The sequence below is a fragment of the Rhinolophus hipposideros genome (assembly GCF_964194185.1).
Source record: "Rhinolophus hipposideros genome assembly, chromosome: 10".
Taxonomy (NCBI): Eukaryota; Metazoa; Chordata; class Mammalia; order Chiroptera; family Rhinolophidae; genus Rhinolophus; species Rhinolophus hipposideros.
The window spans coordinates 35249489-35275690 of record NC_138056.1 but is presented as its reverse complement, the minus strand read 5'-3'; the positions used below and the strand labels follow the sequence as shown (position 1 = coordinate 35275690).

Here is a 26202-nt window from a genome sequence, read left to right as displayed (position 1 = left end):
ATTCCCTGCTATTCCCCCTGAGCTCTTGTGCACTCCTGCAGAGCGCCCAGCATGAGCTTTCTGGGGCTCTGAGTGTCCCAGGGCTCTTCTTGCCTTAGATGTGTCTGCAGCACTGAGGCATTCCTGCCCCTGCCCCAGTAGGCCAGGAGACATCTCAGGGGCCCCTGAGCCCTGCCTCCTCAACTCTGGACAATGACCAAAGCTCATCAGCTAGGACAGTGGGGCTAAGACCGAGAGGGGAAGGAGACAGGACCAGGATGCTTTAGCTCATTCCAGTGGAGCCCCCCACCCAGTGGAACCCACATCCTGTCCTGGTCCCACATCACACTCCAGCGACTATCCGAAGGGCTCAGGCTGGCACAAGATCCTGTGTAAAGTAGCTTTAGGTCAGGCTGGGTGTCTTGGCTCCTGGTCGGGTGTTTCAGAGATGACCGTGTTCTGTGCAAGCCCTTCCCAGCCACTCAACTCTACTGAACGTTTGTAGGCCGAGTGAGGTCTCCTTGACTCAAGGGTTCCTCTCATCTTCATGATGTGCTTATGTGAGTGAGCCCTCCGGCAGCTGTGACTTCTACATAAAACAGGGACCCCAGGCTCACCCTCCAGCCTTCTGGTGGAGGTTGATGATGTTTGTTGACCCCCCACCCCAGGGCACAGAGTGAAAGCTCAGTAGGCAATGTCTCTGTCAGGACTCAGAGTGGGGTGGGCGGTGTGCCCTGCGAGCTGGTCTGGGTGCGTGTGTTTCAGCGTGTGCCAGCGTGGCTCGTTCCAGTGCACTCTCCACCCCTGCGCCTCCACCTGCACAGCCTATGGCGACCGGCATTACCGCACGTTTGATGGACTCCCGTTCGACTTCGTGGGTGCGTGCAAAGTACACCTGGTCAAGGTGAGCTCCTGGACGGCCACACGTGTCTGCCTGGCTGGCTCCATGGGGACCCAGAGCAGCTGAGGGCCTGTTAGGGCGTGGGGACGCTCTGGACTCCAGGCTGATGCATATTGGGTGCGTGGGGCGCTAAGCTGTGCGCTGTGGCTGTCTAGAGGTGGAGAGAAGTGCTGAGGAGCAAGCTAGGGGCTGGACAGAGCTCATAAAATACCCACTGTGTGTCCACTCACCGTGAGAACCGTGTCCTATTGGGTCCTCATGGTTTTTCTGTCTGATGAGAGCTAATGCTTTTTGAACTTTTATTATAGCCTGGTCATCTACGGAGCCAGTTTTGTGGATTATTTTACTTAATTCTCACAGCAACCCTGCGAGGTAGTTTATTGACCCCATGTTATGGATGTAGCAACTTGGACTCGGGGAAGTTAGGCATCTTCCCAAGGCCACACAGGTAGGCAGTGGCGGAGCGGAAGTCAGGTTGGAATCAAGTGATCTGACAGGAGAGATACGGTTCTTAAGGAGTCACGTGCTACAGCCGTCAGCTCACCAGGAGGAAGAGGAGTCGTGATGGGGAGTGAGGGGCACAGTACAGGCAAGATCCTCTCCAGAAGAAGAGGGTCCCAACCGGGCAGGTGGGAGAATGCCAGAAGCAGACTCAGGGACCTTGGTTTTGCTAAGGGCCTGTCTGTCTCATTATATCATAGTAATGATAATAAAAATATTGACAAACTTTTTATGGAATGAGTTCGATTTATGGCGCAGGCCCTGCACTGGCCTCTTACACATAATTTCAATAACTCCACCAAACGAAGGTCGTTGAACCCATTTTATTTTAATTTTTTAAATTTCAAAGGTAATTCATGTTCTTCATTAACATTTAAAACAATACAGAAGCATATATTAAAAACAAATATTCCCTTTCACATCTTTTCTGATACCATTCCCTATTCCTAACTGTCAGGTATGAATCCTGGGGATCGTTTTTCCATCACACACAGACACACACACACACACACACACACACACTGTTTAGTTTATATGGATGAGTTTCTACAATTTGCTTTTTTCGCTTAATAGTACACCTTGAACATTACCTCATATGGTCAGTACGTACTTTTTTCTTTCTTCTTCCTGTAGAATGATATAGAAAGGATGTGCTGTAGTTTGTTTTATTATTTCCCCATTGATGGACATTTAGGTTGTTGCCAATAATGAAATGCTCAGTGAATACTTTTGTGGATATATCTGTAGAGTCTTAGAAGTGGGATTGCTATAAAAATGATTTACATGTGAAATGTTCAGTGCCTATAAATTGCCCTCCAAAAAGACTTACACTACTGTCATCCGTGTACGTAAGAGTACCCCTTCCCCCATGCCCCTGTCATCCCTATCATATATTCATTCATTCATTCATCACATACATTTTGGAGAGTCACTGCATGCTAAACACTGCACTAGGTACCCCCAAAGGAAACTGAGCTTCTGAGAACTGAAGTGAGTTGACCAAAGTCACACAGCTAATAAGTAGAAGTGGATTGAAAACCACTTCCGCGTCTCTGTTCCTCTACCTCTGTGCCTCTCAGCAGGATCTCTTTTCTCCCTGGCTTTACTAAAGTAACTTGTTTTCTCCTCAGAGCACATCTGATTTCAGCTTCTCCGTGATTGTAGAAAATGTAAACTGCTACAGCTCTGGCATCATCTGCAGGAAATTTATTTCCATCAATGTTGGGAATTCACTCATCATCTTTGATGACGACTCAGGAAATCCCGTAAGGCCCAGTAGAGGTGAAGGTTGTGTAGACAATTTGCAGGTAAACAGGGCTAGGGGTAGAAGGGGGCTAAGGACTGGCTTCCTTACCATAGCAGTTTCTCTTGGAGCCATTGAGTCAGCAGCCCAGATTGAAGTCCTTGGCCAGGGTCAGGAAGACAGAGGTCAATGTCAGGATGTGAGGGAGGCAGAGGAGTTGGTGAGGTCCTGGGGCTTGGCAGTGGCTTGCAGCCAGGCCAAGCCAACCCATCTGTTTGGGACACGTGGGCCTCACTAATGACCATCTCTGTCCCCTTAGAGTCCTGAGAGCTTCCTGGATGAGAAGCAGGAGGTCCACACCTGGCGAGCAGGGTTTTTCACACTGGTGCATTTCCCACGGGAGCACATCACCCTCTTATGGGACCAGAGGACCACAGTGCACATCCAGGCTGGGCCACAGTGGCAGGTAGTCACTTGAGCAGCGACCCTCAAGGGACCCTCTTCTCCCACCTGGGGCTGAGCCAAGCCATTGCGTGTCCTTGGGTGAGCTGTACCGTCACGGAAGAGCTAGGAGCATCATGCCTTCTGTCCTACCCTCCCCCACCCTGCTTTGTGCCCTTCTCCTGTGACCCTTCTCCTATTGCTCTTCATGCTGTGACCCCAGGAGTTGCTTCTGGGTTCATGGCAGACATATAGGCTCAGGGAGACACCTCTACCAGTGGCTCACGCCGGGTGAGCCTGCAACTGACCATGGTGTTCTCTCTTCTTTCAGGGCCACTTGGCAGGACTCTGTGGGAACTTTGACTTAAAAACCATCAATGAGATGAGGACCCCGGAGAACTTGGAGCTGACTAACCCCCAGGAGTTCGGCAGCAGTTGGGCTGCAGTCGAGGTAAAGCTTCACCCAGACGGGCCTTGACCAGAACTGAGAAAACCTGGGAAAAGGGACATTGGTGTGAGGCAGCTCCTGCCACTGCTCTCTCAGCCTCTGAGCCAGCAGCCCCAGCCCCAGACTGTCCTGTGGCTCAAGGACACGCACCATCCCATCTCACAAATCAGGCCGCACATGTGCCCGAGACTAGGCTTTAGGAGGAGGGTAGGAACTGGGAAGGAGACAAAGTCTCTGTTCTAGGAGAGATGACCACCTAACCGGAAGGTGAGGCTTGTTGAAGCATGAGCATCTCACCCATCTCTGTGCCCCCAGTGCCTGGCGCTAGGTGTGGCACAGAGGAGAGACCCAGAGAGTCCCGTGTGGGTTGAAGCCATCAGAGAAGGCTTTCTGAAGGAAGTGGGGCTACTGTGATACTTAAAGATAGGCCATGTTGGGAAGGATGAAGGTATCAGATGAAGACCTCTGAGAGGGAGGACCCCATTAGCAGAGGCAAAAATGAGGGAGGTGTCCCAAAAGTTTGGGAAATGTCTGGCTGAGGCTGCCAAGCTGTGAGCACTGCACTGGGAGCAGAAGACCTGGATTCTTATCTTGGATAATCCAGTGATTTGTGTGGTGACCTTGAGGTGACCTTGAGAACCATCTGCTCTGGTTCTCTGTGAAGTGAAGCCACTAAGCCAGCAGAGGGATGGTGAATAAGCCTTCACCTTATGTGACAACTCTGATCAGTCCGAAGAGGCTGCCTAGGAAGCAGTGTTGAGAAATCTCCACGACTTGTGTCGGGCTCAGCTGGAAGGAGAGCTGTGGTTGATGAGCTACATCTGCCATGGGGACAGCAGCGGAGAGTGGTGACAGGAGTGTTACATGTTCGGCTTTCCTGGACTGAGTGATCTGAGGTCCCTGATTCTCTGTTGGGAGTCGATGGAGATAAGCCTATGTAGACTGGGGTCAGGGGAGCTGTTAGTCATGGCCTGGAGCTCAATTTAACTCTAAGGTGGGATAAGACTGTTCTCACAGCCTCAGAAAAATGCGTTCTAACCTATCCCCATTCTAGAGAAGTTGAGAGGGTGACAACTTTCTCCCTGCCCTCCTTTCACCCCCCACACCACTATTGTTGCTGTCTCGCTAATCTCCTTGGGCATACCCTGGGGGACTCAGGAAAATGTAGGCCTGAGGGAGGAGGTTCAGCAGACATCAGGGAAATCCACATTAATTATCTGTAGCTGTGTAACAACATTACCACAGACTTAGCAGCACTCAACCACATGTATTATCTCGCATTTTCTGTGGGTCAGGAGTCAGGGCATGGGTCTGTCCTCTGCTTAGGGTATCACAGGCGGCTGTCAAGCTGTCAGCCAAGGCTGAGCTTTTATCTGAAGCATCAGCTGGGGAGGGATGTGCTTCCTCACTGGCTGGTGTGTGGCAGCATTCAGTTTCTTGCACCAGTAGAGCTGAAAGCGGTGCGGGTTTTTTGCTGGCTGTTAGCTACAGATGACCCTCAGCTCCTAGAGACCACCTGTTCCTGACATGTGAGTTTCCCCAACATGTCTGCTTGCTTCCTCACAGCCAGCAAGGGAGAATTCCAGCAAGATGGGCTCCACGAGTTCTGTAGCATAATCATGCAATCACATGCACACCACCATGTCCATCCATCACCTTTGCCGTCTTCTGTAGGTTTTAAGCGAGTGTTGGTCCCCACACCCTTCACATTGAGGGATTATACGAGGACGTGAGCACCAGGATGGGGGGGGGCATCTGGGGCCACTCTGAGTCTGTCCACCACATCAGGCATCAGGCATTTGGCGGGTAGGGAGGTTGACAGCCCTGCCTTTGCCCCTCAGTGCCCAGACAGCCTTGATCCCCAGGACACATGTGTCCTGAATCCTCTCCGGGAACCATTTGCCAAAAAGGAATGCAGCATCCTGCTCAGCGAGGTGTTTGAGACCTGCCACCCTGTGGTGAGTGGACCCCAACCTCAGCCACTCCTGAGCCCCCTCCCCACTCCCCAGGATCCCTTCTGCTCTCAGACCCCCTTCCCCATCCTACCTGGGAGAGGCACCTCAGGTCTAGAAGGGAGACCGATCTCTGCCATTTCTCTGCCTCCAGCATGCACCGATGAGTCTTTCCTGTTTCCCCAGAGGAGCCAGGACAGCCAGCCAGACAAATAACCGTACAGCTTCTGTACACTTTCAAGGCTGTGTCAATCTGGCTTTTCCTCCTGGTCCGGAATTTGTTCTGAATTAGTGACCCCAAACCCCTCATGCCGTGGCATCGGCCAGCCGCCTGTTCTGCCCTCAGTGGAGAGAGAAGATAGAGGGTGCCCTCCAGGGACTCAAAGGCTGCTGTCAGACTGCCGTGGCTGTCTCTGGCCTTGCCTGGCAGTTCAGAATCCATGTCTGTGTCTCAGCCACACCTTCAGTTCCTGGATCCCGTAGCCTAGGTCCCGACCCCACGCGGGCAGCTCCCCACATCCTGTGGTCTCTTCATGTTTCTGGTGCTCCCTGAGGCTGAGTGGCATCAGCCAGGAAGCCTCGAGGTGGACCGTCAGGATCTGTCCTCTGACCTCTGACTTCTGACCTCTTCTAGGTCGATGTCACTTGGTTTTACTCAAACTGCCTGACAGATACATGTGGGTGCAGCCGAGGTGGTGACTGTGAGTGTTTTTGTGCCAGTGTGTCCGCCTATGCCCACCAGTGCTGCCAGCACGGGGTGGCCATTGACTGGAGGACGCCACGCCTCTGCCGTAAGTGTCTGAACAAATCATCCAAGGGGCAGAGAGGAGCCACCTCTGTGGGTCGGCCTGTGGGGTACCATCACTCTGGCTAGCTTGCGTTTACTTACGATGTGCCAGCCATCAACTACTTTGTGTGTATCATTCATTGAATTCTTACAATTACCCTGTGAAGTAGGACTGTTTATTCCTGTTTCACAGTTGGAGAAACAGGTTAGAGAGAGAGAGATTAAGGAACGTACTCAAGGTCACACAGGTGAGTGGTAGAGCCAGGGCTCATGCCCAGAGTGTCTGACTGCAAACCTGTGCCCGTAACTACTTTCCTAGGGGAGTCAGGAGTCCTGGGTTCCAGACCCAGAGCTGCCATTTGTGAGCTGTGTGGCCTCAAATAAGTCACCCAGCCTCTCCGGGGCTCAGTTTTCTCAACTGAAAAATAAGAATAGACCTGCCCCACCAGGTTTATTGTGAAGATCAAACAGGATAGTGAATTTCAAAGGCCTTTGTCAGCTGAGACAGGCTGTCAGAAGCAGCACAAGATGTCAGTATACTTAGAGCAATGGTGTCTGCAAAGGCTTTTGGTTGCACACTCTTATCAAGTAAACATTTGAGCACACACACGAGGTCTCACAATTAAGTTCGCCAACTGAACTCATCCTGGAAAAAGTGCTCCATACCTCATTGCTGAATATCACTACAGTCACCTTCGAAGTACTCCCCTTGGGAAACTATGCACTGACGCCAGCACCTAGTCCACCCTTCAAAGCAATTTTGGAACTCTTTCTCTGGAATGGCCAGCAGAGCTGTCGTTGTATTACCTTTGATGTCCTGAATGTCATCAAAATGTCTTCCTTTCAATGTTTCCTTTATCTTCAGGTAAAGAAAGAAGTCATTGGGGGCCAGATCAGGTGAGGAGAGAGGGTGTTCCAATACAGTGATTTGTTTACTGGCCAAAAACTCCCTCACAGACAGTGCTGTGTGAGCTGGTGCATTGTCGTGATGCAAGAGCCATGAATTGTTGATGAAAAGTTCAGGTAGTCTAACTTTTCACGCAGCCTTTTCAGCACTTCCAAATAGTAAACTTGATTGATTGTCCAGTGGGTACAAATTTATAATAAGTAATCCCTCTGATATCAAAAAAAGGTTAGCAACATGGTTGCAACAAGTTCGCGAACTTAATTGTCACACCTCATACATACGCATGCATAAATACATGTACACTATTAGATACATGTATACTATTAGAACTGTAAACGTATACCACAAAATAGATACAAAAGTAAATATTTAAAAGATGAAATAAAACATAGAAATTTAAATGATTAATTAACCGATTATTATTTTTTCCCTGCACATCAGTGATCTTCCTGGTGCTAGCCTGCCCCCTTTTGGTGTGCAGTGGGTATTAACACAGGCTCTGGGGCCAGACTGTCTGGGTTCAGACCCTGGCTCCACCAAGTAGGGTAACCTGGGGCACGGTGCTTACATCTGAGTACTAATGGAGGGTTAAGAGAACTACACCTAACTTGCAGGGTGCTGTGAGATTTAAATGAGATAATACATATACAGCACTTGGCACAGTACTCTGTGCTATCAATAAGGTGCTGTCATTTTTTGTGGGGACATGGGTGCTGGCATGTCCTGAGCCCTGGGGGCTCCACACAGAATGACCTCAGGAAGAAGATGGAGCAGAATTTGCCTTTTCCTCCCCTTTTCTGCCCGTTTTGCCCTGAGACCCTTCCACCACAGATGCCCTTCTGCAGTCTGCTTTTCCCTCTGCTTCTCTGATAAAAATCCTTTAGGAAGGAGAAGGGAACACACATTTAGTGAGGATCTACTGTGTGCCATGCCCTGTGCCTTCTGTGCATTGACTTATTTAATATTCAGGGTCAGGATTAGGATGAGGCAACTGAGGCATTCACCGTGGCACAAGATTTTAACACGGCACGAAAAAACTTAGTAATCAACATAAATCATATTTTAAGGCAGTATCTTTCAAAAATCACAGCTAATGCAAAAATAGCTTTGATAAACAAAATATCAATGTTTTAAGTATGACAGAATCAATATTTTTGCTTTTTCCTTTTGCTTCAGTTTCCAATGTGGCTCGGCAAGGCGCTGTCACCGATCCTGTCTTTACGTTTTGATATTTTATTCATCATGATATTTTGCACTAACTTTGAAATTAAAAAACATTGAATTAAAATATTACATATCTTGATTACTGAGATTTTTGATGTCCCCTTAAATTTTGCACCTGAGGCGGGCACTTTCCTTACCCTAGTCTAGGCCTTGCCAGTCTGTGGGGCAGGTACTCGAGGTAGTCCCATCTTATAGAGGAGGGCACTAAATTTCAGAGAGGTTGAGTAACTTGTCGCAGTATCCACAGCTGATGAATGAGAGAGATGGGATTAACCTAGGTCTGACTCTAAAAAGCTGGCTCTTAGCGATTCTTCTGGGCTACCTCCCATTAACCTGGTACACACTTGAAACCAGAGACTCAGAGATCTTCGGATTTTCTAGTTCAGTCTTCTGAATCCACAGGTGAGAAGAAGCCGGTACTTGCCCATGGTCACACAGTGGGTCAATCTTCTGACCCCTAATGTTCTTTCCAGAGGGCAACGTCAAATGCAAAGCAATAGTGTTGATCGTGGAATTTTGGGTGTGGGGTGGAGTTAGTGGCTGTCTTCAGTCCATGCCTATGAATGGAGAGGCCCCTCCTCAGCCTTTACCCCAGGTCTACCCAACTGGCTTCCCATGGCCTTGCTCCTGGATTTTGACCGCCCCTGCAAGGTCCCCAGTTTACCCCAATAGACAGAGGTGAGGACTCCTTGGCAGAGGCACTAGGGGAACAGACTGTGTTGCTAGAATTGGCCACTAGAGGGCGTGCTGAGCACACATTTGCAGGAGCTTGTCATACAGCCTGATGGAAACTGCACCCAGGGGCCTGAAAAAGCTTTAGATCCTGGAGGCGCCTGGTCCCTTCCCCACCAAGGCTCTTGGAAAACTGCCTTCTGTCTTGTGCTTGCATTCCTCTGGGACCTTCCACGACATTTCTGATTGGAACTTCCGTCCCTTGATTCTAATCTTATTCTTCAGGGACAACAAAACACATCCTTCTGCCCAACATTCATTCATTCATTCATTCGATACATGGTGAGTGCCTATTCTGGGCCAAGCTTTGAGCTTGTGCTTGGGGCACAGACAGGAGTCGTTGTATTTCCTATGCCTTATGACATCTGAAACCAATGACCATGACTGAATCTTGGAGTTGGGGAGGCAGGCCAGGTCTGGCCCTTGGGATGTTAGGGGCCTTGGCTCTGTCCAGACCTCTCAAGAAGTCTCTGTTCTCTCTCTTTCAGCGTACGACTGTGACTTCTTTAACAAGGGTAAGTCCATCCTCCCCAAGTGGCGCCTTGGGGACTGGGGTCCTGCGAGGCCTGTCCTGGTATCACAGCAGCGTCAGCTATCCTGAGGCCCTGCTGGCCCTGGAATAGCCATGGCGTGGGGCAGGGGGGACCCCATCATACAGAGAGAGCCCTGACAGTGCAGGATCCAGGGACGCCCCGGAACTGTCTCCAGGAGCACCTGCAGCCTCTGTCTGGAGCCCAGGCCAGGCCACCTGCCCAGGGATTGTACTCACCCAGGGCAGCTTCACCGGGAAGAAAAACCCCCTTTGCACCAATGTGCCATCCCACGGCCTTTATAGTCCAGCTCATCGGGCCCACGGGATGTCGTCTTGGGTTTCCTGAAGTTTTGAGTTGTCAAAAGCAGCTGCAAACTGTTCTTCCTGAGGATGGCTGGGGCAAAACCTATAGTCTGGCTCAGCCTGTCAGATTCATCATCAAGTTTAGTCGCGGCTACGAGGAATCAGGTTATACTCCCACCTCTGCATTAACTAGGGTGAAAACACAGGTTGTGATGAAAGACCCCAGGGAGTTTAATGTCCAGTGTTAGAGCTAATTGGTCAATTTAATCACTAGGGTCGCTGGGCAGTAGGGGAAGGGCTGCCCAGGAGTGGTTTTCAGCACTGATCTCTGTCCAGTCGGGCCAAGGTCAGACCTTGGCAGAGTTAGATGCTCATCATGTCCTTGGTGTCATTCCCCTGTGACTTCTGAGCCTTCCACTGGCCCCCACCCCCATTCCAGGTACCATCCTGCCAGGAGCAGGCCTACGTGGATATGAGCCTAAGGCTTTGTCCTCTCATCTAGTTACCTGCATTATCAGGTTTGGGTTTGAGAAACATGCCCCTGGAAAAAGTATAGTAGGTGAAATGATGGGGAACTGACTAGAGACGAGGATACCAGTTAGGGGCTCTGAGAGGTGAGGGCTGGACCAGAGTATAGTATAATTCACAGCTATGTCAGCCCTTGGGGGCTCCTGAAGGCCAAAAACCTTTAATGCCTAAGGGAATAAATCTGTAATTGGAGAATTTTGGTCCCTAGGACAGGCAGGGTCTGTCTGACACCAGGCAAGACATTTTAGCAGAACAGCTCTGAGCAGAATTTTCTCCCTTCTGTGGCATTTCGTATGGCAGTAACTGGCAAAGGACAAGCTGCTTCTAGCGTCCTCCACCCACCCACCCATCCATTCTTTGCTCTGCTCTTCTACCAACATTTTCTCTGGTCCAGGCCCTTACCAGGTGCTGGAGAGTCAGTGGTCACCAAGAGCTGTCACAGTGGTGTGCTCGCGCCATCCCACGCTGGCTCTCTAGAGCCAGCTGTTCATTCCTAACTCCACATTCAGTTGGTAGTTTGAAATTGACCACTGGTGGGAGTATTTACACCATGGAAATCAGCAGACACTGTAAGTTGATTTTGTTTGTGTGCTTGGTTGATTCTTGAGAGCCGATTGTTAACTATTTGCCAGCACAGGGCTGCCCGTCTCCTGTCTAGTAGAGGAGACTCACATGAACCCCTGCTTGAGACCCGTCGTAAGAGCTGTGACCGTGTGTGCCGTGCTCCAAGGGCTGGTGGAATGCAGAGGACGGATGACGTGTGTGTGTGGCAGGAGAGGGTGCAGGGAGAGCTTCACCAAGGAGGTGACATTTGAGCTAGGTCCCAGAGATGGAGTAGGCGTTTGCCAGACGCAAAATGGAAGACTGAGTGGGAGGGACAGCATGAGTGGAGACACGACAGGGCACAGCACAGCTCCTTCAAGGAAGAGCAAGGGAAGATCAGTGCGGCAGGGGCAAGAGGGTTGGGGCTGGGGAGTCAGGGATTGGGGTGAGAAGGGCCCCTGAATTCAACTTGGGCTCTTGGATTCTATCCTGGCGGCAGTGGGGAGCCATTGATGAGTCCCAGTGGGGAGTGTGGCTAAGAAGGTGACACAGGCACCTGTGGGGAGGAGATGCTAGAGGTAGGGGTTACAACAGAGGCAGGGAGTTCAGTTACAGGCTGTGACAATTGTCTAGGAAACCAGCCTGCACTGACAACCACAAGAACCCAAGAGACACAAAGGTGATGCGTGTTTGGAATAAGGAAACACTGATGTTGAACCCAAGCCTTCCTGGTCTTCGTCCCTCAGGCCTTGGGGGTCAGAGACCAGGTCTGCTCTCTCCTCCGGTGGCGACTCTGAACAGAGCAGTGGCTGGGATGGCAGAGGGACAGGCCCACAGACGTTTGGGGACCCAGATGCCCTCAGGGGTGGCCTTATTCCCAGGCTTCCTATGAAACCATTCAGGTGCTGTACAGAGAGTCAGTCCCCTTCAGGGGCTGAAAGCCTGGGGTTCCTTCTTTCTCATGGAAATCCAGGTCCCTGGAGCATGGGGTGAGCAGGTCACCAAGAGCACCTCCTTGGCACCCTTCCTCTGCCCTGCCTCTGGCCGGGACAGGCAGGTAGGGGTGGGAGGTGGGCAAAGACCCAAGGAGGCAGGCCTTCCAACTGGGTCCTTTCTCTCAGTACTAGGAAAGGGCCCCTACCAGCTGGCCAGCCAGGCAGCCGGCGGCACCCTGGTATCCATGAAGGCTGCGGGCGGTGCCATAGCCCTCGTGCGTGCAGAAGATGTGGTGCCAGGGGACATTGTGAACTTCCTGCTGACCGCGGCGCTGTACAAGGCCAAGGCCCACGGTAAGGCCCACGCCTGGCCTCTCTCCTGCCCTTGGTGGAGGGAGGCGGTTGTCAGAGAAAGGAGGGTGCAGTGGCTAGAGATATGGGGGCTCCAAGAGGCGCCCCTTTCCCAGTTGAGACAGGGTTTAGGGGTCAACCTCTTAGCCTTTTTCGAGAGACACATGTCCCATCTTCTTCGTAAAAAACCAGGGAGGCCAAGGTCCAGAGAGACCATTGTACCTAAGTTTACACAATAGTTGTGTTCCAGAAAAGCAGTATGACGACAACTGCTGCTCCCTCTCCCTCTCCCTCTCCTTCTCCCTCCTCCTTCTTTTCTTCCTCCTCCTCTGGCCTTCATTTTGAAGACTGTCTAGACTTTAAATGCCAGGGGAGCTGGCTGATGACTCCAGCATAGCCCCCTCCTGTGCCTAGAGCTGTGGGCTCTTGATGTGCTCAGGTGACAAACCTGAGTTCTCAGCTGGTGGGTTACACAGACGGGAGCCCACCTCGACCCACCATAGCCTCCTGGGCCTCAGACCCCCAGCACACCTGAGGGGCTTAGCTTTAATGGCCCTCGTCCTCTTTTCAGAGTTCAGTAGTCCTTGGGGTGGCAGACCCCGGCCCAGTGGGGAGTGACCCCCAGCTGGTGTTTCTCCTGGGCCTCCGTTCGCCAGGGCCAGGAAGCCTCCTCTTCTGTGGCCATTTAGGTGTGTCCCACGTTCTGTGGTCACTGTGATCGGGGTTTCTCCCCCCAAATCCTGCCGGGCCCATCCGGTCAGAATCTCCCTAACGACATGGATGGTCCATGCAGCCGGTCTCAGCACCCACTGGAACACTGAGCCAAAACGCTGCTCAGAGAATTCATCCCGATCTAAGAATTTAAGTTCTCAGATGCTCAGGGTCTGCCGTTTATCTAGTTTTGAGACTCTACCTCCCTTCCTTCCTCCCCGCCCCGCCCTGTCTCTTTCTGCCTCCTCCTGGCCTCCCTCTCTTTCATTGAGCCCTCTTCCCACGCCAGGCACAGAGCTGGGCCCTGGGGAATCAGGGATGTAAGAGACACCATCTCTCCCACCGGAAGTCCACAGTCCCATCCGGGAGACAAGCGTGATGAAAGGCAGTCAGCACGTCTGTGGTAACACTTGGGAGGAGCCCATGACTCAGTCTTGGGGAGTCAGGAGAGGCTTCTTAGAATAAGGAATGTTCCCTTGAGGGATGGGAAGGAGTCAGGAAGGCACTTGTAAGCCGAGCTCAGGAGCTGGGTCTTTATATTGAGTATTGATAGGGAGCCTGGAGGGCCTTGAAGGAGGGGAGGGACATGCGAGCTCCTGCCCAGCGCCAGGCACAGCCACGATGGGTGATGTTCATGTGGTCTGAGCCAGGGGTACAGTAGGAAGTGCCAGGAGGAATCATGTTACGACACAAGGAGACCTGGGAGTGACGAGCAAGGCTCTGGGCCACTGGAGGGCCAGAAGCACCCCACCATCCCACAAAACAACACTTCCTCCCTAGATACTGCTGATCCCTAGATCTGTGTGGTCCTGTATGAAGAGGGGTGTGTTACAACCTCCCAGATGCAATAGGGCATCTGCTCAATGGGGATTGTCTGTCATTCATTCAATATTTTAGTCCAGTAAGTAAGGTCTAGTCCAGAGGAAGTGTTCATTTTCTAGCGGTTTTATGGGCATGTTTAGCAGAACTGCAGAGTAGCCTGGCCTTGGAGAGCATCACTGTGAATAGGATCCCCAGAGTCCAGCCTCCATATTAGTCAGGCTGGGTTTCATGGGCGACTGGGGTCAGGCTGAGGACCAAGGTTCCCACTCCCACCCCATCCTGGGCTCCTTCTTCTGTACTGTGTCCAGAGTACTGGATAGCGCAAGAGAAAGTGCCTTTTAGGTGAGATCTGGAGTGGCTGCATGGAGGAGGTGTCTCCGGAAGGATGGAAAAGATTGTGATGGGAAGAAATGGAGAGCAGAAAATGTCCTGGATGGGGAGAGGGGAATATCCACCCAGCAGTGAACCCAACTTTAGAAGTGCGCCCCTGTGGGTATAGGAGAAAGGACCGGAGAGGCAGACTCTGGGGCTCTGGGTGAACCCCTTCCCTTCCCTGAGACAGTTTTCCCATCTGTAGGTTGGACTCAATGTTCCGTAGGTCCACCAGCTCTGACCCTGTGGGATTCTTTGAGGAGCAGGACTAAACTGGGGTCATGAAATCTGGCAAATCACCAAGCCCTGGCTTGTCCAATACAACAGACCATAACTCCACCGGGGGGGGGGGGTTGTTTCTGGCTGTCCTGCTCAGTGCCGTGTCCCTGGCATCTGGAATTCCACCTGGCACACTGAGGGTCTTCAAAAATGTTTGTGGAAGTGAGGGAAGGAGGGAGGGAAGGAGTTCAGTCACTCCCCCAAAGCTTGGCATTTGGCGGCTTTTCTAACCGTCCACCGTCCCGCAGAGATGTACGCAGAGAGGCAGCCTGCAGGCAGAAGCAGGTGGGCTGAGGGGAGTGGGGCAGGCATGGAGGAGCAGGGCCCAGCTAATCCACAGAGTGTGTTGCCGTCCTGTGTCACTCCCCTCTGTACTGACCATGTGGCTCTTTGCAGACCCAGATGTCGTATCCCTGGAGGCAGCGGACAGACCCAACTTCTTCCTCCACGTCACAGCCAATGGGTCTCTGGAGCTGGCCAAGTGGCAGGGCAATGATGCTTTCCACCACCAGGCCTCCTTCGTGCTGCACCAGGGGACATGGCGGGCAGGCCTGGTGGCCCTGGAGTCCCTGGCGGAGCCTGGGTCCTTCCTCTATGTGTCGGGCCCCATGCTGGCCCTGCGTCCATATGAACACACAGAGCTGTTCCGCCGGGGCACGCTCTTCCACCTTCTGGGTAGGGGTCTACCCTGCCATCACCCCTGGCCCCTCAGCCCCTCACTCAACTGACCTTCCTGCCCTCTCCCCATTCACACTTCCAATTGCCCCCAAGAAACAGAACCATTACTCTCCTGGCATAGGGAGGCATATGGGTGCCAACCCTGAGATGGGCGGTGGCCTGGCCTCCATGTTTGGTGGCTGAGGGAGCTATGGGCAGTATGGCTTGCGGCCCAGCCAGCCTCCTGGGTCTTGCTTACTCCCACAGGCCAATTACACAGTCTAAAAATAGGGTGGCCTTTGTGGAAATGAGGGGAAAAGTGATCCTGGCCACTGCTTGCGTAGCCTCCTGGCTCAGGTTTCTTGCTGATGGGGGCACATGCCTTCCCTGTGAACCAGTAGCCTCCTCCTCTCCCCCTTGGAGGCTCAGGACCCTGGGCAGTGATGGGCCAACACCACGCCCAGGCTGGAAAGGGTTCCAGGGCTTTGCCATCCCGCTGCTAGGTATGTCTACCCCAAACTATTTGTTCTCTGCCTAAACCCTGGAGGAAGTGGTCACAATTTCTTTACTGCACCAGGCTGGCCTCTCTGTCCTACACGTGCCCGTGACTGTGAGGGTACCTCGTGCTGTATGAATGGATCCACACATGTGTAAATGTATCTCCAGCCAGGCTTTTCGTTGATCACCCCAGCCACACCACTGCCCGACACACACACTCACAAATCAGGCCTGGGCCAGCTCGTTCTTACGTTCAGGACTCATCTGTCTAGTCCACGAATGAACAAATTCATCACTGGCTATGACGGCGGACTCTGCCCTTTTCTGGAAGACACCAAGGCAGAGTGGAATGAGCCCGGCTTTGAAGCTAGACAGCCTTGGGTTTGAATCCTGACCCCGGTCCTCGGCACTTGGAGGAGAACCCCTATTTCCCTGACTCTGTTTCATTGCCTGAACAATGGGGATATTTGTGAGGATTGATTTCCCCTCACGGGCTTTTCTCTGGGCCTGACTCAGAAAGGGTTCTCCCCAAATGTAAGTTCTCGGTTCTGGTCTCAAGGACCTTGGGAAAACAGGTTTCTTCACAGTCAGCAGTAGTGTAGGGATTAGGAAGTCAGGAAGGGGTTGCTGGGGTGGGGCTGCTCCCTCCAGCCTGCTGTGGAGCCTGCCCACACCTCCCTGCTCAGGCCACGGTTTCAGAGACTGGTCCCTTGTGCCAAGGAGGTCTGGGGTCTTGTCTGTTTCAGGCTCCCCCCCTCCCCCCCACAGGCTATAGACTTTCCCCGAGGATCCCTCATTTGTCAAGGCACTGGCCACAGGGCCTTTTTTGAGGAAATATCCTCTAGGAGTGTAATGTTCCCAGCATTGTCTGTGCCTCCGTGTTTCCATCTATAAAATGGGAATAATAATAATGCTACTTTGTAGGATTGCTGGGAGGATTCATGAGTAAATGCTTATGAGATGTTGCGTGTCATGCTTGGTGGTATCTAAGAGTTAGCGGCTGTTAGTAGTAGTAGCCCACGTTACTTGGGGCCACAGGGGTATTGCTCAGAAAAACAGTACCCTCCAGATCCCGAGGCTGGCTGGCAAGGAGGCTGCTTCAGGGAGGCCGTCGGGGAACAGAAAGCGTAGGGCTTGTGAAGAGCAGCTCTCTCCCCTGTCTGGGGCCAGAGGCCCTGCAGGGCCTTGGGCTGAGAGGGGAAAGGATTCCCCTAACGTCTCCCCTGCCCCTCAAGGGAAAACCTCTTGCCTCCATGGAGGTCTGCAGTGGCCCAGCCAGAGGCAAGGCAAAGAGGAGGGGACTGTGTCCTGGGGTTCAGGACGAGCCTGCCTGCCAAGGTCCCAGAGGGGCAGGGTGACGGGCAGCCTATGGAGAAATCAGGAGTCCGAGCCTCCTCTTTGGCCACCTCTCAAAGCCCAACTCCAACAGCCCACTGCATAGCACCCCCATCCTGAGCACCCCTGTCCTCAGCCCCTCAGGGAACACCAAGTTCCCTGAGCCCGATTGCAAGGGTCCACCAGGCACCCACACCAACTCTCAGAGATGCAGCGTCTCCTGAGGTTGGCTTTTATTATAGTTGTCTTCACTTTTCCTGCATGAGTCCATTTGTCTCTTCCACAGGGCAGGGTGGGCATGGGCTGAGCTAGATATCCTCTGTGCTGTGGCACCTGGCCTGGGGCTGGTGCCAGGCTCAGTCTTGGAACTCTGGGGCGGGTCGCCTTTCCAGATGCCAAATCATCGGGCACTGCCTACCCCATCTGTGAGTGGCGTTATGATGCCTGTGCCAGCCCCTGCTTCCAAACCTGCCGGGACCCACAGGCAGCCAGCTGCCAGGATGTGCCCAGGTGAGATGGCATGGACTCAAGGTGTGAGCATTGGCATCTCTGAGTGTACATGTGTGAGAGTGGGCTTGTATGGAGTCTGTAGGCAGAAGCAGGAGTGTGTACTGAGGTGTGTATGTGCTCACATATACTGGTGTATGCACGTTTTGTGTGCTGTGTGTACGGGGGGTGGGTACCAGGGTAAACATGCCCCACGTGGACATATGTGAGTATCGTTCTGTGCACAGTGTACCTATAGCTGAGCTCTGTGTATGTTAGTGCGTGTGTACAGGTTTGCCTGGGCTTGTACAGCTGTGCATAGGTGTATGTGTAGGAGCTGAATGTATTTGGGTGTTGGTGCAGTAGTGTGCATGAGTGTGTATACACTGGTGTTCATAGCAGTCCGTGTGGACGTATATGTGTATATATTATGTCTGTGTGAATATTGTTGAGTCCTGCAGGTGTTTAGGGGGATTGTGAGAATGTGCCTAAGTGGAGACACGTGAGTATGTGCAAGTGCCTGCCCAGTGTGTGTACAGCTGGACCTTATTCGTGTGTGTTTGCCTCTCGGTCTGAGAGCAGGAGTTTGCGGCATGCGTGTTTGGGTATGTGAGCTTCTGGACACTTGTGACAGCTCGTGGAGGTTCATGTGAGTGTGTATATAATAAGAACACACAGACAGGTGTCATGAAAAGGGTGAGGCCTATGCTCAATCCAAGTGAAAAGAGGTGGCCCTCCCCATATTGTAGACCACTAACCTGTTCCCTGCTTTATCCACAGGGTCGAAGGCTGCACGCCTGCATGTCCCACCCCCAAGGTCCTGGATGAAGTCACACAGAGATGCGTGTACTTGGAGGACTGTGAGTGGCCTGGATTTCTCATCCCTCCCTCAGATTTGCTGTAAATCCCCAAGATCTCATGGACCAGTCATGCCCAGAGCCCCCAGGTCCCTGGACAAGCAAGGTCAGCATAGGGACCTCCAGGAGGGGAACACCATAGAGCAAGAGGAGACCTCATCCAGTCCATTCTCCCCTTTTTACAGATAAAAAAATGAGGCCGAGTAAGGAAGGGATTGGCTTGGGGTCACGTGGTAAGAATGTGGTACAGCCAGACTTAGACCTGAGGTCTCTGGGCTCTGGGCTCAGGGTTTGAGATATGGGGCAGGGTTCAGACCCAGTGACTTCTCCGAGTCATCCATGTGACAGAGGCCGTGAGTTGGTTAGGTAGCAGACTGGCTGTGGGAAGTTGCTTTCCCCGCCTCAACTACGGTGCCAGTCTGGAAGCCTCATGGCCCTGCCCAGTGATGAGCCCTGGGGCAGTAGTTACCCCGCCATCTGAGCCTCTTCTTTCATCTGCCAGGTGTGGAGCCAGCGGTTTTGGTTCCTACAGAAGCCCTTGGCAATGAGACCCTGCCTCCCAGTCAAGCGCTGCCCACCCCCAGTGACCAGGAGCTACAGTTTCCACAGGACACTCCTAGGGTTCCCTCGTACAGGCCAGCATTCACCCCAGCTGCCCCACTCACCACGGCCCTGCATCCATCCATGGCAACCACTGAGGGTCCAATGCTGCCTCCCGGCCCCACCCAAGCCACTCTGCAGCAGCTGCTGGGGGTCACTGCATCTAACCTTCCTGCACACCCCACAGAGACCCCAGCCAGCAAGGGGGTGGCTGCCAGCCATCTGACTACCCCCCATGCCCCAGGGTCCTCATCCCTCTCTCTTTCACAGCAGGTGCTTATACCTGGCACGGGTTTGGGTGCCACGGAGACGACCAGGGTAACTGTGACCTTTGCAGGAAGCCCCAACATCACAGTCTCCTCCCAATCAGCCCCTGTACCTCGCTTTCCACTCATGACCAAAGCAGTGACAGTCCCAGGCACTGCCTCCTTGCCTGTTAAGACAACACCCTTACAGGCCTTCCCGAGCCTGGAGCTGCCTGCAAGTCCTTCCTCCAGGCCGGAGGCTTCCCCTGCAGTGACCTCCAGGCTCCCCACTTCCTCAGAATCCCATGAGACTTTGATGACACCTGCCATAACGAAGGTCACGAACAGGACAGGGATCCCCGAACCTGTACTGACCCAGGGCGTTTCCAGCCCCAGCAGCCCCCGAGCTGAGGCTAGAACAGCAGCAGAACAGGTTCCTGTCAGTCCCATGGTGACCAGGGGCGTGGAGATGGTGCCATCCACAGAGAGGGTCCTACCTGGGCCCAGCCAGCACACGGGCCAGCCTCCATCCCCACTTCCTGGCCCACTACCCACTGCCCTGCCCCACCCCACCCGGCACACCACCACAGCCACCAGGCCTCCAGCTTGGCCCCCAGGGACTCCAGCGGCCACCAGCTTGTCCACAGTTGCTCAAGGGCTGGGGGCCATACCCTTTATGTCTCTGGAGTCAACTCGGCCACCCCAGCTCCTCTCTGGTCTGCCTCCTGATACCAGTCTGCCTCTGGCCAAGGTGGGCACCTCAGCCCCAGTGGCCACACCCGGCACCAAGGGCTCTGTCATGACCCCTCCACTGCAGCAAGAGGCCACATCTCTTGCCATGGCCACGACTCCGTCTGCTCAGACACTCCATGCAGCCCTGCCTCTTACCCCGGCCCTTGTGGCCCAGGTACACCTTCCCAGTCACGCAGGCCCTCAGGCAACCAGCACAGCTCCCAGCCTGCTTCTGGGGGCCACATCGCCAACCTCTGGAGGTGTGGCCGTGGCTGAGGGGGTGGCCTCCACAGTATCTGTTCGCCCACAAAAGAGCACAACAGAGAAGATGGCCATCCTGTCCAAGCAAGTGTCTCTGCCCCCCTTGCTACCTGGCTCTGCCCAGGAGAGACCCACAGAGCTCATGCCTGCCGTGACCCATACTCTTGCTACCTTGGTGACTAAGGCCGAGAGCCCCTGGGCTGGCACAGTGCCACCGGTGCCCACCTCCTATCCCCTGAGCCCTGTCTCAGCCAGGACTGTCTCCCGAGAGAGCTCACTGGTGCTGCTCCCTCAGCTGGCTGAGGCCCATGGAACATCGGCAGGACCTCGGCTCTCCACAGAGCCTGTGGGAGCAGCCACCACCCAGCCGTCTGGGCGCTCAGCCGCTGTCCAGAGCATCTCGCAGGCGTCAGCTGAGGCCTTGACCACCACAATGGAAGCCAATGCATCTGCCGTGTGTGTTGTGAGTGACCTGCCAGGGTTCTGGCCCCTGAAGGGGGACCCTCCGTGCTGTCCTCTCCCCGGGCCACTGTGCCTGGCTGCCCCCACAGTCCTGGGAAGGGCCACAGCCTATTGCAGCTGTTTAACCAGTTGCCACAAGATGGGGTTGAGTCACTGTCCTTACCCCTCCCCCAAGCCTCTCGAGCCTGAAAAATTCCCCAGGTTCTTCTAGCCCCTTGATATCACTGGGGCCCCAGGGGCTGATTGGATGGCTTGGTGTGGTGACAAGAGTGTGACAACGTGTGTGTGCCAGTGTGTACATGTTTGTGTCTGGGTCCCTGCATGGGACGGGGTGTGCACACGTGTGTTCATGTGTGTGAGACTGAGCACTCAGATAGCTGTGTGTGCGTGATACATGATGTTCAGAAACCACGTGTGTCTGTGCACTTGAGAGAGAGAGAGAGAGAGAGAGAGAGAGAGGAAGGGAGGAGATTTTGTGTGTGTGTGTGTGTGTGTGTGTGTGCGTGTGTGTGTGTGTGTTGGGGGCGTGCTTGGGTGTCTGTGAGTCTGAGTCAATGTGTCTGGATGTCTGTACCTGGGGCTGTGAGCGCAGGCCAGGCAGATACGCAGAGGTCTCGGGGAGTCAGCCCCTGACCCTCAACCCCACACTCAGCCCAGTTCCAGGCCCCTGCGGCTTGTTGGGTGGGGGGAAGGTGAGGGTGCTATCCCCTTGCAGTTTTTCCTCAGGGTCCCTACTTGCTAGAGCCTGTGCCCTGACCCAAGGCGGGGGGGGGGGGGGGGGGGGGGGGGGGGGGGGGGGAGGGGGGGGGGAGCGGGTAAGACGGGCGAGTGACTGTGGCCCCAGGACAGGCACTCATGCCGGCCCCACCCTGTGCCCCAGCCAATCGCGGAGGAGGACTGCGTGCGCCACATCTGCCTGGAGGGCCAGCTGATCCGTGTGAACCAGTCCCAGCACTGTCCCCAGGGCATCGCACCCCTTCGCTGCGGGGTCCTGGGCCTCGCAGTGAGAGTGGGCGGGGACCGCTGCTGCCCCTTCTGGGAGTGTGCCTGTGAGTCCTGGGGTCCACACGAGCCTCCCACTTCGTCCTCGGGCCCGGCCCCAGCGTGACCTCTGCCCCTGACATGGGGGTAACTCTCCCATGGGACTTCTTGCCTCAGTGTGACCCCTGACCTGCGGATTTCTTACCCTTGTGACCTCTGATCTCTGGTTGATGCCTGCTCTGTGGGACCCTCCAGCCCCCAGGGCCTCTGAATCACCCAGGAAAAGGCCCCGGCACCTGCCCTGGGAAGCTAAGCAGCCTTCACCTCAGAGGCATCTGTTTGTTCTGCTTGTCCTCCGCCCTGCCCAGGCCGATGCTCAATCTTCCCTGATCTTAGCTTTGTGACCTTTGATGGGAGCCACGCAGCCCTGTTCAAGGAGGCCATCTACATCCTCAGCCAGAGCCCACACGAAATGATCACTGTCCATGTCCTCGACTGCAAAAGCGCCAACCTGGTGACTGCCTCCCGCTTCCCTTTCTGCCAGCACTTAGGGGCTTGACTAGGTTTGGAGTGGAGATGGAGCAGGAGATGGATGGGTTTTGAGGAGCGTGGGGGTGAGGACAGATGTGGACGCTCCCTTTGTCTCCCAGGGGCCTCCTGGAATGGGCGCGTGGGGAAGGGTGAGTGGGGTTCACCACGTCCTGGCCCTTCCTGGGGCTGTGCCATCCCTAGCTTGTCCCAGCCGCCTAGGCGCTCATGGGATGGCACTGAAGTGAAGAGGAGCTGGGAGGTCACTACAAAATGTGGCCTGATCAAGGGGACCAGCGACATCGCCGACTAGGCTGCCCCCATGAGCCTGTGTGTGTGTGAGTGTGGCTGGACTTGCATGAAGGCAGGTGGAGCCAAAAATATTCCATGGGATTCTGCACCATCTGCACAGCCGGGTGGGTGCTCCTGGCATACTGTTGGGAGGTGCAGGGCAGAAACAGGGGTGGGAAGGAAGAGTGGGGTCACGTTTGCTCACCAGGATGAGGAGGCAGGGCTGATCAGGGCTGGGCTTTCTCTGCAGGGGCACCTGAACTGGCCCCCATTCTGTGTGGTATTGCTGAATGTGACGCACTTGACCCGTCAGGTTGTCATTGACCGCTTCAACCGGAAGGTGAGTGCATCAGAGAGCTGGCCCTCAGGCGGGGCAGCAGTCAGTGGAGGGACAGGGCGTCCAGGGGTGGAGGGGCCTTGAGGCTTATTCACGATTGGGGGCAGGAGTGGGGAAGGGCCCTCTTAAAGAAAAATAATGAAAAACTAGGTATATTTGGAAGTGATTTTAATTAGAATACTTGGAGCCATCCTAATGTCAAGCAAGGAGGTGCACCAGAAGGAAGTTAGAACGGTGATGGAGAGGAAGTTAGAATGGCAAGAGACAGTGGCCTTACATGATTGGGGTTAGAATATCTCACTTCAGCACTTTTGTTCTGAGGGATTCTGTCTTAATGTTCAGCACAGAGAAGGAGAGACCCCAGAGAAGGAGTGCCCAACCTGGAGGCTAGGGATTTAGGGAAGATCTCCCAGAAGAAATGATCTGAGCAGAATTAGGAAAGAACAGAATGATGAGAAGGGCACAGAATTTGTGTTCACTTGGACATAGAGATTCAGCCTGTCTCCAGACGTTGCATTTCTTTTGTTTCATTGTTTTTTGTTCATAAAAATGTTTTCAGACCTTTCTTGCCGTCTTGGGCTGTGTTGTGTCTTGGCTGTCTGTGCCTGACACAGAGCCTGGCATATAGCAGGTGCTTAATAACTATTAGTTGGATAAATGGCTGGATGGCTGGATGGACAGACAAGCTGTGTTCACATTAAACACCCCTTTCCCACAAGGTGACTGTGGACTCCCAGCCTGTGTGGCCCCCCATGAGCAGATATGGGTTCAGAATTGAGGACACAGGCCACATGTATGTGATCCGGACACCGTCACACATCCAGATCCAGTGGCTCCACAGCTCAGGACTCATGATCCTGGAGGCCAGCAAAGCCAGCGAGGCCCAGGGCCGTGGCCTGTGTGGTGAGGTGGAACCCAGCTAGGGGAAGGGGGATGCTTCCTGAGTCCACCTCTGCCCCCAGGCACAGGAACCCCTGGGCCAGGGAAAGCTGGGACAGAGTGCCAGGCCAGAGGTGGGACCAGAGCAGCTGCCAGGGCAGAGAGACCTAATGTCTTGTATTCTGGGGCTGAAGCTGCCACCAGGGAGATGGCACAGGGCTCTAACCTCCACCAGTTGTCACTTCATCCGGAATTGTCTGTCAGCTTCCCTGATAGCTTCCTAATACCAGATAATCCTTCCCATCTGCCTATGCCTGGGCATTTCATGAAGCACTTCCACACTCTGATCTCACTTATTCCAGGTCATCCACACAATAACCCTGAGAGATGGCCATTGAACTAAAGAAGAAAGGGGGCTCAGAGAGGTTAAGTGGCTTGCTTAAGGTCACACAGCAGAGCTGCCACAACACACAGCACTAGTGTTCTTCAGACCACAGCATGACCGTAGAGAGCATGGGACAGGATGTATTTTGATAAGAGAAAGGGGTATAGGAGGAATCTGAGTATGGACTACCTTTCCTTGCAAGGGCAGGAGAACGTGGGCCCCCACAGGACACTCCATGACAGACTGCCATGATAGACTATGATGATGATGATGAGATAGGAATACTTATACAAACACATACTTTCATGCTCTCCACTTGTACGAGGTCTGTCCCCATTTTGTTCCTTTACACGATGCACCTGTACGCAAAATGCCCTCTACACTGCACTAACACATGTACGTCTGCTTCCTGTTCATTCTTTCATTTGCACAACACATATTTTCCAGGTACCGGTCACTGGGGACAGGACAGGAGGCAAAAAAGACAAAATCCCTGTTTTCTGAAGCTTCCATCCTTACGGACACTCACACCACTACCACCACCACCATCACCACCATCCTTTTCTCAACATTTCTTTCTTCTACTGTTTACACCTGGCAGAGAGTGCTGTCCTCAGCAGTAATCTGGGGGGCCAGGGCTCCCAAAGCTACCTTTTTGACACCGTTGGGTGATTCGATGCCAAGACCAAAAATGTGACCACTGGGACCACTGATAAAATCTGAGGGTTTTGTAGTGCATCAGGCTTTATAGTCACAAAACTGGGGTCGGAAGGTGTCAGAGCAGAAGTCAGCTAATTTATATCTATTTTATCCAAATGAACACTTGGTATCTTGGGCACTCTGCAAGGCAATGTGGGGAATATTGAAAGTAAGAATCTAAGGGAAAGTGAGTCTCAGAGAGGAAGACCAAAGCCTGTTACACAGAATTGGGAAGGTCATGGGTGGTACATCTGAGAGGCCCTTGAAGGAAGGACTTCTGAGGAAATGTTTCAGGCAGAGGGAGCAGTATCAGCAAAGTGAAAGGCACAGAAATGTGTGTCTGGCACCTGGAGTGTGAGACGTGAAGCTGGAAGTCAAGATCGTGTTAGAAGCTGTGACAGATAAACTTCAGCTCACCCCCAGCTTAGTGCCTTAGCACAATAGAAGTTTCTTTCTTGCACACGTAAATTGCCAAATGGAGATTCCTTCCATCTTGTGGTTCTGCCATGTTCAACACGAGCTTCCAACTCTACAGAAGGGAAGAGAGTTGGGAAGTGTTTATGGACTAGGCCTGGAAGTGGTACCCATCACCTTCACTCACATTCCATTGGTTGAAATTCAGTCACATGGTCTCACCCAATTGGAAAGGAGCAGATTGCCCAGAAAGAAGAGGAAACAGGTGTGATAATTAGCGAGCAATCTCTGCTAAAACAGATTTTTTTTTGGAGTAACTTTTAATTCTGATATAATGTCAAACTTAGAAGTTATAAAAATAGGATGAGGAACTCCCATGTATTATTGACCTATATATTCAAGTTTACCAAGTGTTCACATTTTGCCCCATTTGCTTCTCTCTGTATAGAAATAGATATTATATATATGCATTTATAAATGCACTTTTCTATGCATATATTATATATATATGCATTTATATATACACTTTATGCACATGCTATATCTATATCTATATGCATTTTTTCTGAACTATTTGAAAGTGTTTTTGTATCCCTAAATACTTGGGTATGTCTTTCCTAAGAACAAAGACATTTTCTTACACAACTGTTTTCTTAGCTTCTCTGTGCCTCATTTCCTTCCCCTATAAAATAAGGATAAGAGTAATTCCAGTCTCAAAGAATTGTTGTGAGGAATATGCAGTGACAACTGGGGACCTGGGAGTGGTGGTGGCTATTGTGGCTAATGGAATAATTCTGCCCCTTTCAGGTATCTGTGATGGGGACGCAGCCAATGACCTCACCCTGATGGATGGTTCTGTGGTGGGTGAAGACGAGGACCCTGCTCCCTTTCTGGACAGCTGGCAGGTGCCCAGCTCCCTGACCTCAGTGGGCCAGACCCGCTTCCGCCCGGACAGCTGTGCCACAGCTGACTGCTCCCCTTGCCTTCGCATGGTGTACAACCGCACCTTCAGTGCCTGCCACCACTTTGTATGTGCCAACTGGGGCCAGCATGGGGGGAACTCC

General features: G+C 53.1%; 1 protein-coding gene across 1 annotated transcript in view; it reads left to right on the top strand.

Annotated features, from left to right (window-relative positions):
* OTOG (otogelin) overlaps window positions 1-26202 on the top strand; it is a gene marked incomplete at both ends in the record, with an annotated part of 74923 nt that overhangs the window by 35752 nt on the left and 12969 nt on the right. The window contains 17 exons of the mRNA XM_081062695.1: window positions 745-883; window positions 2512-2646; window positions 2944-3090; window positions 3397-3516; window positions 5355-5471; window positions 6100-6256; window positions 9604-9630; window positions 12143-12310; window positions 14888-15166; window positions 17374-17491; window positions 18248-18327; window positions 18827-20625; window positions 21505-21673; window positions 21974-22119; window positions 22675-22764; window positions 23481-23664; window positions 25946-26166. Coding sequence (XP_080918821.1) covers window positions 745-883; window positions 2512-2646; window positions 2944-3090; window positions 3397-3516; window positions 5355-5471; window positions 6100-6256; window positions 9604-9630; window positions 12143-12310; window positions 14888-15166; window positions 17374-17491; window positions 18248-18327; window positions 18827-20625; window positions 21505-21673; window positions 21974-22119; window positions 22675-22764; window positions 23481-23664; window positions 25946-26166 — 4096 coding nt within the window. The remainder of the gene's footprint in view (window positions 1-744; window positions 884-2511; window positions 2647-2943; window positions 3091-3396; window positions 3517-5354; window positions 5472-6099; window positions 6257-9603; window positions 9631-12142; window positions 12311-14887; window positions 15167-17373; window positions 17492-18247; window positions 18328-18826; window positions 20626-21504; window positions 21674-21973; window positions 22120-22674; window positions 22765-23480; window positions 23665-25945; window positions 26167-26202) is intronic.